The sequence below is a fragment of the Mobula birostris genome, chromosome 6 (genome assembly GCF_030028105.1).
Source record: "Mobula birostris isolate sMobBir1 chromosome 6, sMobBir1.hap1, whole genome shotgun sequence".
Lineage (NCBI taxonomy): Eukaryota > Metazoa > Chordata > Chondrichthyes > Myliobatiformes > Myliobatidae > Mobula > Mobula birostris.
In genome coordinates this window covers 91,235,788-91,249,519 of record NC_092375.1, presented here as the reverse complement: position 1 = coordinate 91,249,519, position 13,732 = coordinate 91,235,788, and the positions used below count along the sequence as shown (strand labels likewise).

General features: G+C 41.0%; 1 protein-coding gene across 3 annotated transcripts in view; it reads left to right on the top strand.

Moving 5' to 3' along the window:
- dgkh (diacylglycerol kinase, eta) overlaps positions 1-13,732 on the top strand; it is a 504,569-nt gene that overhangs the window by 423,021 nt on the left and 67,816 nt on the right. For all 3 annotated transcript variants that reach the window (XM_072260835.1, XM_072260834.1, XM_072260833.1), the window contains 3 exons: positions 5,181-5,315; positions 9,636-9,802; positions 11,842-11,947. In XM_072260835.1, coding sequence (XP_072116936.1) covers positions 5,181-5,315; positions 9,636-9,802; positions 11,842-11,947 — 408 coding nt within the window. The remainder of the gene's footprint in view (positions 1-5,180; positions 5,316-9,635; positions 9,803-11,841; positions 11,948-13,732) is intronic.

The following is a 13,732-nucleotide window of genomic DNA, read 5'->3' as shown; positions in this document are numbered from 1 at the left end:
TGGGAGTGCTTGTGCAGGATTCTCTAAAGGTTAGTTTGCAGGTTGAGTCTATGGTGAGGAAGGCAAATGTGATGTTAGCATTCATTTCAAGAGGACTAGAATGTAAGAGCGAGGATGTAATGTTGAGGCTTTATAAAGCACTGATGAGGTATCACTTGGAGTATTGTGTAGTTTTGGGCCCCTTACCTTAGAAATGATATGCTGAAACTGGAGAGGGTTCAAAGGAAGTTCACAAAAATGATTGCAAGTTTCAATAGCTTGTCATGTGAAGAGCGTTTGATGGCTCTAGGCCCATATTCACCGGAAATTAGAAGAATGAGAGTTGACCTAATTGAAACCTCTTGAGTAGTGAAAGGCCTTGATAGAGTGGATGTAGAGAGGATGTTTCCCATGGCACGAGTGTCTAAGACCAGAGGAAACAGCCTCAAAGTAGAGGGGTATCCTTTTAGAATGGAGATGAGAAGGAGTTTCTTTAGCCAGAGAATGGTGAATCTGTGGAGCTTATTGTCACAGGCAGCTGCGGAGGCCAAGTCTTTATGTATATTTAAGGCAGAGGTTGAATGATTCTTGATTGGTCAGGGCATCAGGAGTTAAAATTGGCATGTCGCAAAGGTAATGCTACAGTTGTTATGGGGGATTTCAACATGCAGGTAGACTGGAAGGATCAGGTTGATACTGGACCCCAAGAAAGGGAGTTTGTGGAGTCCCTCCGAGATGGATTCTTAGAACAGCTTGTACTGGAGCCTAGCAGAGAGAACACAATTCTAGATTTAGTGTTGTGCAATGAACCGGATTTGATCAGGGACGTTGAAATAAAGGAGCCATTAGGAGGTAGTGACCATAATATGATATGTTTTAATCTACAAATTGAGAGGGAGAAGGGAAAAGTTGAACAAAGGGAACTATGCAGCTATGAGTGAGGAGCTGGCCAAAGTTCAATGGAACAATACCCTAGCAGGGATGACAGTGGAACAACAATGGTAGGTATTTCTGGTGTTACGTACCCCGTAACCAGGTTGCCAAACCAGCAGAAATGGACCACCTAGTTGGAGTCTGGATTACTGGAACTAAGAAAGTTTTATTAAAGAAATAAGTAACACAGTACTCTAATCGTAAGGATATAAATGCAACAGGTTAGCAATGATAAAACACACATGTACACAGAACTAGGGTAATAGGAATCAATCAAGCTCTATCGCAGTCTAGGGGTAAAATGATCAGTCTCAAGTGACGCAGAGTTCAGTTCAGCTGAGTACAGTTCGCAGTAATCGCTGTTGTGCGGTTGGAGAGCGAGCGAGAGAGAGAGAGAGAGAGCTAATATGCAAATTCTGATTCACACAGACCTTCGTTCTTCGCAGTTAGCTTTCGGGCGAGCCCTTTTACTGTCTTCAGAGGTCACCGACTGTGACCCCTCCATTCCGGATATGATCGTTCTTCCGCGGTGAACCCGACACCCAGGCAAGGGCGGACACACACACCAGGTTCCCGCCGATCGTACCTTTTCACCCTGTGCGTCTATGGTCGGTCCCGCGACCAGACCTCCAAACTCCCACCAACTTGTGGGGGCACACCGCACTTCCAGGATCTCGTTATCTCGTGGTGTCTGTCTTGCCTTAGCGAACCTGTTCCTTTTATCCCCTTGCTGGGGTATCGCTTGTCCGTCAAACTTCAAACAGTTCAGGTTCAAAGCAACCGTTCTGTCAATACTCGGAACTGTGTCTCTTTTCGTTAATCTCTCTCGTCTCTCATTAACATTTTGAACGCTTCTCCCTTTTGTCTCTCTTATCTCTCTCATCAACATCAATCTTCTGATAACTTGGTCTTTCGTCACACTGGGAATAATGCAGAAGATGCAGGATCAGTTCATTCCAAAGAGGAAGAAAGATCCTAAGGGGAGTAAGGGGAGGCCATGGCTGACAAGGGAAGTCAAGGACAGTATAAAAATAAAAGAGAGGAAGTATAACATAGCAAAGGTGAGTGGGAAGCCAGAGGACTGGGACTCTTTTAAAGAGCAACAGAAGATAACTAAAAAGGCAATACGCGGAGAAAAAATGAGGTACGAGGGTAAACTAGCCAAGAATATAAAGGAGGATAGTAAAAGCTTCTTTAGGTATGTGAAAAGGAAAAAAAAATAGTTAAGACCAAAACTGGGCCCTTGAAGACAGAAATGGGTGAATTTATTATGGGGAACAAGGAAATGGCAGACGAGTTGAACAGGTACTTTGGATCTGTCTTCACTAGGGAAGATACAAACAATCTCCTGGATATAATAGTGACCAAAGGACCTAGAGTAATGAATGAACTGAATGAAATTTATATTAGGCAGGAAATGGTGTTGGATAGACTGCTGGGTCTGAAGGATGATAAGTCCCCAGGACCTGATAGTCTGCATCCCAGGGTACTTAAGGAGATGGCTTTAGAAATTGTGGACGCATTGGTAATCATTTTCCAATGTTCTATAGATTAAGGATCAGTTCTTGTGGATTGGAGGGTGGCTAATGTTGTCCCACTTTTCAAGAAAGAGGGAGAGAGAAAACAGGGAATTATAGACCGGTTAGCCTGATGTCAGTGGCGGGAAAGATGCTGGAGTCAATTATAAAAGATGAAATTACGGCACATGTGGATAGCAGTAACAGGATTGGTCTGAGTCAGGATGGATTTACAAAGGGGAAATTGTGCTTGACTAATCTTCTGCAATTTTTTGACGATGTAAGTATGGAAATAGACAAGGGAGAGCCAGTGGATGTAGTGTACCTGGACTTTCAGAAAGCCTTTGATAAAGTCCCACATAGGAGATTAGTGGGCAAAGTTAGGGCACATGGTATTGGGGGCAGAGTACTGACATGGATTGAAAATTGGCTGGCTGACAGGAAACAAAGAGTAGCGATTAACGAGTCCCTTTCGGAATGGCAGGCTGTGACCAGTGGGGTACCGCAGGGTTCAGTGTTGGGACCGCAGCTGTTTACAATATAAATGATTTAGATGAAGGGATTAAAAGTAACATTAGCAAATTTGCAGATGACACAAAGCTGGGTGGCAGTGTGAAATGTGAGGAGGATGTTATGAGAATGCAGGGTGACTTGGACAGGCTGGGTGAGTGGGCGGTTGCATGGCAGATGCAGTTTAATGTGGATAAATGTGAGGTTATCCACTATGGTGGTAAGAACAGGAAGGCAGATTATTATCTAAATGGAGTCAATTTAGGAAAAGGGGAAGTACAACGAGATCTAGGTGTTCTTGTACATCAGTCACTGAAAGCAAGCATGCAGGTACAGCAGGCAGTGAAGAAAGCTAATGGCATGCTGGCCTTCATAACAAGGGGACTTGAGTATAGGAGCAAAGAGGTCCTTCTGCAGCTGTACAGGGCCCTGGTGAGACCACACCTGGAGTATTGGGTGCAGTTTTGGTCTCCAAATTTGAGGAAGGACATTATTGGTATTGAAGGAGTGCAGCGTAGGTTCACAAGGTTAATTCCCGGGATGGCGGGACTGTCATATGTTGAAAGGTCGGAGCGACTGAGCTTGTATACACTGGAATTTAGAAGGATGAGAGGGGATCTGATTGAAACACATAAGATTATTAAGGGATTGGACTTGCTGGAGGCAGGAAGCATGTTCCCGCTGATGGGTGAGTCCAGAACCAGAGGCTACAGTTTAAGAATAAGAGGTAGGTCATTTAGAATGGAGTTGAGGAAAAACTTTTTCACTCAGAGAGTGGTGGATATGTGGAATGCTCTGCCGCAGAAGGCAGCGGAGGCCAAGTCTCTAGATGCTTTCAAGAAAGAGATGGATAGAGCTCTTAAAGATAGTGGAATCAAAGGTTATGGGGATAAGGCAGGAACTGGATACTGATTGTAGATGATCAGCCATGATCACAGTGAATAGCGGTGCTGGCTCGAAGGGCTGAATGGCCTACTCCTGCACCTATTGTCTATTGTCTATATGGTGGGGGGGGAAGGCAGGAGATTGGGACTGAGAGGAAAAATGGATCAGCCATGATGAAATGGCAGAGCAGACTCAATGGGCCAAATGGCCTAATTCTGCTCCTATATCTTTTGGTCTTGTGGTCTTATACTGCATGAGAGCTCCTCATTATAACCTGGCTGTTTTCTATTCTAAATTCTTTGTTTCTTCATGGGGCAATGTGGTTAAGCATTATCAGCAGTTCCTAGTGCATCTCTCTGTGTGCTTGAATATTCCACTGACTACAGAATCCCTTATTTCTTTTCTTTACAGTGTCTCCCATTGGTAGCTGCTTGCCCTTGAATGCAAAAAACATTTGGATAGATGCATAGACTGGGCGGGATTGAGGAGGATATGATCTGTAGAGGGGCAAGTGGGTGCATGGACAAGAGCCTGTACCTATGCAGTATTATGCTTATGGTTGTATCTGACATTATTGCAGTAGTTTTAACACTCAGCACTTCTGTCCAATTAGCTTATTCCAGAATTCCTTATACTGTTTCTCTTTTTCTTTTGCTGTTTTTTTTTTCACTGATCTCTGTGTTGTAAACATCCCCTGGCTTATATATTTCGGAGACTTTTCAATCTTCTCAGTGTTCCTCAAGTTCAGAAACCCTGAACTATAATCACAATAGGATCCAGCCAAATACACAAGTTATCCAGAATCTTCCTCATTGCAACGTTCATAATTATTGCAACTTTTAGTTCTCTGCCACACTGAATTTAACTGCTTTTCCTTACAAGTGTCAGCAGTCACAAAATATAGTAAATGTCTTTGACTTGAAACATGAACTCTTTCACTCGACTGATGCTGCCTGGCCTACTGAATAATTCCAGTTTCTCTTTTCAAAGCTCAATTATTGTAATCAGTCTTTTTCCCAAAGGGAAGTAGCAGTTCAATGCCTCAAGTATAATTTGAAGCCAGAATATCTTGAGGTTAAGCTTCTTCTGGGGAAGATTAATTTTTACACACTCCTGACAGAACCAAAACTTTCTTGTGGGCTTCACTTAAAATTAATCTGTAAAACATCTGTGAATCTAAGACTAAAAGCCTTTTTCTCATCAGGATTTATAAGCTTCAGTATTAAAGCTGATTATTCTTTATTGTCTTCTTCTCTTCATAAGTGCATGTTATATAGTGGTTGCTGTTGTGCTTGATTAAAGTTCTTATCCAGTTGTTTATAAACACTGAGGTTAAATTGCCCTCACCCTCTGCAGTGTCGGTCTGTGAAGATCACCATTCTGGGAGATGAGGGTGTGCCAGTACAGGTAGATGGAGAGGCGTGGATCCAACCACCTGGAGTTATCAAAATCGTGCACAAAAATAGAGCACAGATGTTGACAAGAGACCGAGTAAGTATACAAAATAAAATTCTTAATCGCTAGATATCATTTTGCATCTAATTATACACTGCAGGATACAGAATTGAAGATGTTTTATAGTCTGCCATTTGACTTGTGATGTTACCCATGGAGTTTTCAGGTGAAATTTGTGGACAATTGGAATGATGCATTCAGGGCAAAACAATTCCTATCAAAGTCAAATGTTTTGGCTTTGATTTTATATGATTCATATATAGTAGATTCTGGTAAATTGGACCGTTGGTTAATCAGCACCGCTGTTTATTTGGGACACTGTTCTGCTTACTGGGGCAGGAGTCTGTTGCCAAACAATTTCAAATTAGTGTCAGTCGCATGCACTTACGTGGCCATTAGATACACTTTGCTTACAGCAATCAGTTTTAAAATAGTGTCAGTTGCATGTGTGTGTGTGTTCAAAAAGCAGAGCTTTTTGTCATTGATAATTGGTGAGAAATAAGCAGTAAGACAATTCAAAACTGTTTTGCTGTCCATGGTTTTAAGCATTCATGCTTGAAGATATCAGAAACAGTGGGAAGTGAAAATGAAATGATTTCTCTACTTCAACAATTTAATCATCTTGAGTGTTACAATGAAAATGAAGATTTGGAGGATGCAATCATCTAAAGCATTGTATGAAGTCAGTCCATTATCTGCATTGGGTGTCTGCACTGACTTTATTCATTTGCAGTCAATCAGAAGAACACAGCAGCACACACCGGATGAATTCCTCCATTGATAACTATTAGGAGCTAATGCACAGTTTTGTGATACTGTAATGCTATTAGTAGTATTCAAATTTGTTCTGTATTTCATTCAAAAACATAATTTGTTACTCAGTTAATTGGTAGTTTGCCTTTATACCTTTAAATTTCTTCCATGAAACTTTGGCTAATTGGGGCAGCCACTTATTTGGGCCAAAATGAACTGGTCCCAATGTGTCCCAAATAACTGGAATTCACTGTATTTAGTGCAATAATAGATTTCCCTTTGATAAATAGATAAGGAACAGAAGCTTGGAGATGGTAAACTAGAATCAACTAGACAAGAATTAGTTTACATTCAGCTTGTGACGTGCAGTCAAGAAGATAAGAGAAATATCCAATCCCCAGCAGTATTAAAGATGAATATGTACTTGTTGGCATTTAGAAGAATAGGGTAATCTTACTGGAATTTTTAAGATCCTACAGGATTATAACAGAGTGGTTGTTGAGATGTTTCCACAAATACACGTGTCTCGAATGAGTTACAAAGAAATGGGGCTGACATTTAAAACCAAGATGTACAGGACTTGCAAAGGGTGGCGAGTTTCTTATTCCAGAGGGGCATGGAGGCTAGAGTTCAGAGTATTTAAAGAGGAGATAGATAAATGGTTGAAAGATCAGAAAATTGGGGGCTATGGGAAACTCGAACAGAGGAGGAGTTGACACTTAGAGCAGATGAGCCATGATTATTTTGAATGATGGACAGGCTTATGGGACCAATTAGCTACACATGTTCCTGTTTCTTGTTCACTAATGTGGGCGGATGGCTCCACCATGGTCTCCATCATCATCAGGTGCCATGCCCAGATTGAGCTTTGACTGCCATGGCCCACACACTCCTGTTCGGGTCAAGTGGATCAATTCATTGGTATTCATTTCCAGTTCTCTGGCTGCTGTCTCCATAATCATTTGTCTTTGCCTTCCTTTTGCTCTCTTCCTTTCAATCTTTCCCATAATTGCCGTTCATTCTACCTCCTCTTTCCAAATCACATGTCCAATGAAGGTACGTTGCCTTTTCATGATCTTATACATCCTTTCTCTTTTTGTGCTTGCTCTGTTCATGACATCCTCGTTAGATATTCATTTTGTCCATGATATTCTTTGCATCCTCCTCAAAAACCACATCTCTGCTGCTTCAATTCATTTCCTTATGTTACTAGATATTGTTCAACATTCTGATCCATATAACATAACTGGATAAACGTAACATTTCAGTACTCTGAGGCGGGTTGTCATGCCTAGTTTAGTGTTGGTCAGTATATTCTTCATTCTCATAAAGATGTCTTTTGCCATCCCTATTCTTCTTTTGATGTCCGTGTTGCACCTGCCATCTGATGTCACCCAGCATCCTAAGTAGCAAAAGTTCTGTACTTGTTTTATGTCTTCCCTGTTTATTTTCAGCCTGCAGATAGGATTCTCCTTCTTTTTGGATATCACCATGCATTCTGTCTTTTTGCGATTGACAGATAGACCCATTTTTGCACTTTCTTCAATAACTATATCAATTATCCATGGTAGCAAGATATAATTACACAAAAGCAGATTTACACAGAGCAGGTTGAAACTTTCTAGTCTGGCACCCTTGGGACATGACTGGTGCCAGACCATAGAAAATCCAGACCACAGAAATTGCTCGTAATCTTTTTCCTCTGATCGGAAAACTGTTCTTTTAAATATGGATACTCAGGTCGTGTACAGGTACTAGTGAGAATTGCCTGTAACATGGAGTTTTCATAAATCAGAAATGCTATGAGCTGAGATGGCAAAAGTTGCATAGTAGGTTAATTAAATTAGTACAGGTTATTACTAAGTTCTGTACCAATCTACTGTGCTAGATCTACACTAATTATTATTCAGAACATGCCAGATCTTGGGAGCTATGAGTCACAGAGTGGTAGAAGAGAGATTCTCGACCTGTGCTTTTAATATAAGTGAGAGTATGCACCTCATGATACATTTATAAGAGTGGTGCCAGAGAAAGGGACTTCTGTATGGTGAAGAGATGAGAAAATTAGAACTTCTGATCCAGAAAGATCAGGAAGGGATTTGATCGAAACATTAAGAATTATAAAAGGCGTTCCTATATTAAAAGTGACTTGTTTGCACTGGCAGCTGGATGGATAACCAGAGATCACAAGGGATCAGAGAGGAAAGGAAGATGGATTATTTTTAATGCCATGAGTCATTAAGAACTGGAATTTCTAGCTAAAAGGAGTGCTGAACACAGATTCTATAATCTTTCCAATTAGACAAATACTTGAAAATGATAAAGTTAGAGAATTTTGGGACAGGGCAGGATTGTGGAACTCAAGATAAGTTCATCCCATGAGTTAGGACAGAAAAAATAATTTTATGGGGAATAGTTACAAAACACAAGCATCTGATGAAGTGGCCCATTGGTTGTCATTGTATACCAAATGTTCAGGTGGGCCTTATCATCATCTTCTAGGCATGTACTAAACTGGTTGCAAACTTGCGGGAATCACACAGTGGAATTTTTGTCAGGGTGGTAAGAATATTAGAATTATCCGTATCAAATTATTTTCACAAATCAATAAAAATATAGAAGTTGGACCTATTTATAATATGAAAATGATATCTGATTCTGGAGGAATCAAGCAATGGGCACTGAAGTGGTTTCTCGGGGGCGACTTGGGAATTTGAATGTAAGAGTCTATGCGGTGAATGTTGATTTGATAGATTTATCCTGCATCTCCCTGATGTAACATGGATTTAATAATCACCTTTTTTTCATTCTATTGTTTATTCAGGGTTTTACAGGGAACTCTGTATTTTATTGAACAGGGTGCACTGAAGTTCTTTAAGGCTGTTTCATTAGAATAAACGAAGTCTTTCCAGTTGATTACTATTTTTTTTTAGGTATTAATCAGATAATTGATTAAAATGCAGGATGTGAGAAAAGGTAATACTCATAATTCACATCTCGCTTCTGGGAAGATGGTGGCGTGTACAGTCGCAGTGACCTGTCCGGGTCCAACCAAAGCTGTAATTGTTTGCCCTTTACATCTTTTTCCTTACAGCAAGACACTGCTGCATAGTAAGATCATCTCACTGCAGGTCTGCCCCACTAGCAAGCTGCTCAATGGCAGATGAGCTGGACTTGTTGTGGACTGTGTTGCTGTGAAAGAACAAGTCCAGGCAAGCAGAGGGGGAGAATTGTGGGTGGACTCGGACGTCAGGATATAGATCATAGAGAGGTACAGCATGGAAACAGTCCTACGTAAATAATATTTTAAAATTTTTTTCTATCATCTCCCCCAGATTCTACCACTCTCCTATATCCAACGAGCATTTTACAGCGATCAATTAATGTATCAGACCACACGGCTTTTGGGATGTAGGATGATTTATGCTGCTCTTTGGCCCAGAAGGTAATGTCTTAGAAGACCTTCCTTTGAACTGAAGAGGGACATTCTGCCCCAGCAAATTCAGAGCCAGTCTGGTCCATTGAGCACAGATGCAAACCCATTGGCACACTGTGTCCTTATTAGTCTATTCCACAGCTTTCAATATTCACCTTCTTCTGCAGGCATTTGAGAGCACCTTGAAATCTTGGGAAGACAAAATGCGGTATGACTCCTGCAGGCTGGCGCTTCGCCCCCACCTGTACCCTCAGCAGTCGGTGGACCTGGCCACGGAGGAGGAGGTCACCCAGCTGCAGCTCTGTGCGCAGGCAGCTGAGGAGCTCATAACAAGGTATACTGCTGACCACAGCTTCTCATTCCAGCACGCTTGTAAGGCAATGTGCTGAATGCAAGTGTCCCGGTGTCTTGATGCTGCGCAAGATTTGCGGAATGTTTGAAGGTTAGAAGGAAGGCACTAAATTTCCAGTGTGTATGTGTGTGAAAAATTGGGGAAAGTCTGTGGTGGCAGGGGCAATGGGGTGATTACGTGGTTTCCCACATTATAGGATAAATGCAGCAAATTCATATCATAGGTGTCAGATCAGAGAAATGCCATCCTCAAGTACAGGCAGCTAGTCACTGTTGTGTGAAAGAGAAATAGTGGTAATTTGTGCTAACCAGGATCTTACAAGCACAGGTGAGTCTGACAAATATTCGCTATTCCTCATCCTGTTTCCCTCTCTCACCTTATCTCCTTACTTGCCCATCACCTCTCTCCAGTGCTCTTCCTCCTTCCCTTTCCTCCATGGTCTTCTATCCTGTCCAATCAGATTCTCCCTCCTCCAGCTCTTTATCTCTTTCACCAATCGACTTCCCAGCTCTTTACTTCACCCCTCCCCCTCCCAGTTTCACCTATCACCTACCACCTTGTACTTCTTCCTCCCCTCCCCAAGACTTCTTTCTTTCCAGTACAGATGAAGGGTCTTGGCCTGAAATGTCAACTGTTTACTCCTTTCCATAGATGCTGCCTAGCCTGCTGAGTTCCTCCAGAATTTTGTGCGTGTCGCTTTGGATTTCAACATTTGCAGATTTTCTTGTGTTCTGACAGATATTCTGTTTTACTGAAGTAGAATGAAAATTTTGCCGTAGGCACCAGCAAATGCCCCTTTCTCTTCTTTCAATAACACATTGAGATTTGAAGACAGTCTGGGTCAGGAAGCTGCAGATGGAATTTTTTTAATATATCTGAAGCACACTCCCTTCTCGATAGTATATGTTATTGGATGTCCAGAACCGGAAAATTTTCCCTAGAGTGATATTCTAGTTGTTACATGCAGGTATGTTGCATGCAATGGCTGTTTCAGTCGAATATAGAACCAGTCACGCAGCTTGAACATTCCAGTGTCTTGCATTATGGTGATGGTATAGAGACTGGTGAATGTACATTTGTGGAGTGCATTTTCTCCTTACTTAATTGTTCTGTTTGGATATCTCATGCTGTTAACCAACTGCCAGGTGATTAAAGGAGACTTTCAAATCTCCTCCCCCTCCAAAAAAAAAAGAGGAAAAAATGTACCTATCAAGTTCCAGGGGACAGTAACATACTGCTTCTTATTTGTTCTGGCTGCATACCATCACTCATTTCAGTCCATCCACTGAAGCCTATCCATGCTTTTGAAAGAGTAGACTCAAATTGTTCTGGCTAACCTTCCAAACCAATCATTCTGTAAATCTGCATTTCTCAATGTCTGCTGCCTGACCCCTTGATTGTCCCATCCTGTGGGTCACACTTCTGGTTTTGGGGTCCTGAATTGCATTGCTTAAACGTTCCATTCTTGTGTCCAAATCCCTTGAGGGCTCTACTTCTTGGTTTTGAAATTTCCACCAGACTTACAAGTGCGTGAAATCTTTATGCTGCTCCACTTTTAGATTCTCATGCATCTGATTTTAATCAATGCACTTGTGGCATCAGTACCTTGAGTTATGTAGGTCTATCGGTCTACAATTCTTGTTGTGAAACACTTTCTTTCCCCTAATTAAAACAAAGTAAATACTCCATGAAGGTACCATGAGCAGAGATAATTGTTCATGTATTATGTGCTTCTATTCAGTCTGAAGTTTCATAAAGGAATACAATCAACAAATGTGGTTGATGCTGGAATTATTCAGTTATCCTTCCTATCTTGCAATGCCATTGTCCATATGGTTTCATTTTGATATTGTTGCAGGGAAGTTAACATTTCCATCAATGAAGTGCTCAGTAATGCCTTTGAGACTGAGTTCTGGCTGGGAGGTGGTTTCTGTACCATGCTTTACTATTTCATTTCTTCCATTATTCCACTAATTGTGGTTGTTCCATTCCTGAAGTCTTCTTTCATTAATGACTTTTAGAATCTGCGAGGCAGCCAAGACCCACAGCCTCCTGGAGCAAGAACTGGCTCATGCAGTCAATGCAAGCTCTCATGCATTAAATAAAACAAATCCAAAGTTCCTAGAGGTAAGCATCAGTCATGTCATTTTGCGCCCAGTCCGTAATCAGTATCTAACTGAGCTCATCCACATCAACTGCATTTGATACTTTGGGAATACACTCCATTGCTTTTAAACCTGGATTAAGAGAAGCCGCTCCCTTTTGGAAAAAAAAATGCTAAAATGTATGATTTTTTAAAATGATTAATGTATTGTTATAGATATATAAAGACATTATACATATAAATGTCAGGATAAACAATCTTATTTGAAGTGGTGGTGTAACAGTTAAAATTCCAGACTAGTACTCTATAGACCTGGCCTAATGGTGTGGAATTATGAGTTTTAATTTCACCATAGCACCTGGTGAACTTGTACTGAGTTGAATACAATAAATACTTTGGAATTCTAAAAAAAAATCTAGCGACGATCTTGATGACCATGAGATTGGTGTAAAATCTTTGTGGTTCAGTAATGTTGTTCAGGAAAGGACATCTGCTGTCTGACCCAATACAGCCTGTTCAAGACTCCTGAGCACAACAATCTGGTTGATTTGCTTAACTACCCAGTGAGATGATTTAGCAAGTCACTTGGCTGAAGTAATTTATATGTATAAACTAAATAAAATTAGTATTGGAGATAGAGTTCATCCTCGACCAAGACTTGTTATTTGAGCATAGTAATGTCACAATCCAAACCATAGAAAGCCCTGTTTATTAATATCTTGGGTCTGATGTCAAAATTAGGATTGAGGAATCACAAAACAGTCAAGCAACTATTCGCAGAATTGTACCTATAAACCAGTTTTGAAGCCTTTCCTCTATTACCTTGGCTCCAGGATGGACCAGGTGGGGAATTGTATACAATTAGGAAGGAGAGTTCTGGGTAGTTGTGCCGTCAAGTCAAACACCTCCCATCCTGCACAGAGATGAATCAGTATTCTGTTGATGACATTTAAAGATGCATTGAAAGGAACAGTCACTAGAAGTGTTCTGGGCAGGTGAATTCAAGTTCTATCACCAAGAGTGGCTTAATTCCCCATCAACAATCAATCTGGCCAAGTTCCAAATGACAAGACTGACCCTCAGATATCTATCTGATGTTGATACATGGCCTATCTGCCCATGTTATTTATAGTAGTTATCATTGCTTAGTGCTTTTGGAGACTAATTTCCATTATCATACGCAGGAAATCTCCTCTGTATTGTGTAGCAATCCCATTGTACTTAATGGAATCAATAACATGACATTTCCTTTGCTTCCCGATTGCCATCAGTCTTGCCAGGAATGGAGCCAGCTATCCCTAAAAGTGAGGCATTGATTTATTGAAACTGTGTCAAAGGATCACACTTTAAACTGTAAAAGTATTATATTAGTAGGCAGACCTAAGTGATCTAACACCAAATATCCCATGACGACTATCCATAAATGTTGAAGACGGTTAAATAGAAAGGGTCTCGAAGAACATAGCTCTCTTTGATGTCAAGGCACCACACGTTGAATGACAAAGAGAAACATTTGCAATCATCTTCAGCCAAAGTGAGGATTAGTGGTCAATCTCAGCTTCTTCCTGAGGTCCAACCATAATAGAAGCCCATGTTCAGCCAATTCGATTCATTCGAAATTTCATTAAGAAGTGCCTGAGAGGAAGTGGACAGAGTGGAGTGTATGGAATCAGGCAACATTGTGGCAATATAGCAGAAGGCATGCTTTAAAATGAGCAATTCTCATCTAATTACAACCCTAAATATTTACCAGAAGGTGAAAAGTTGTCTGTATGTGCCCTGTTGCCAAAAATCAGAACAAATCCAAT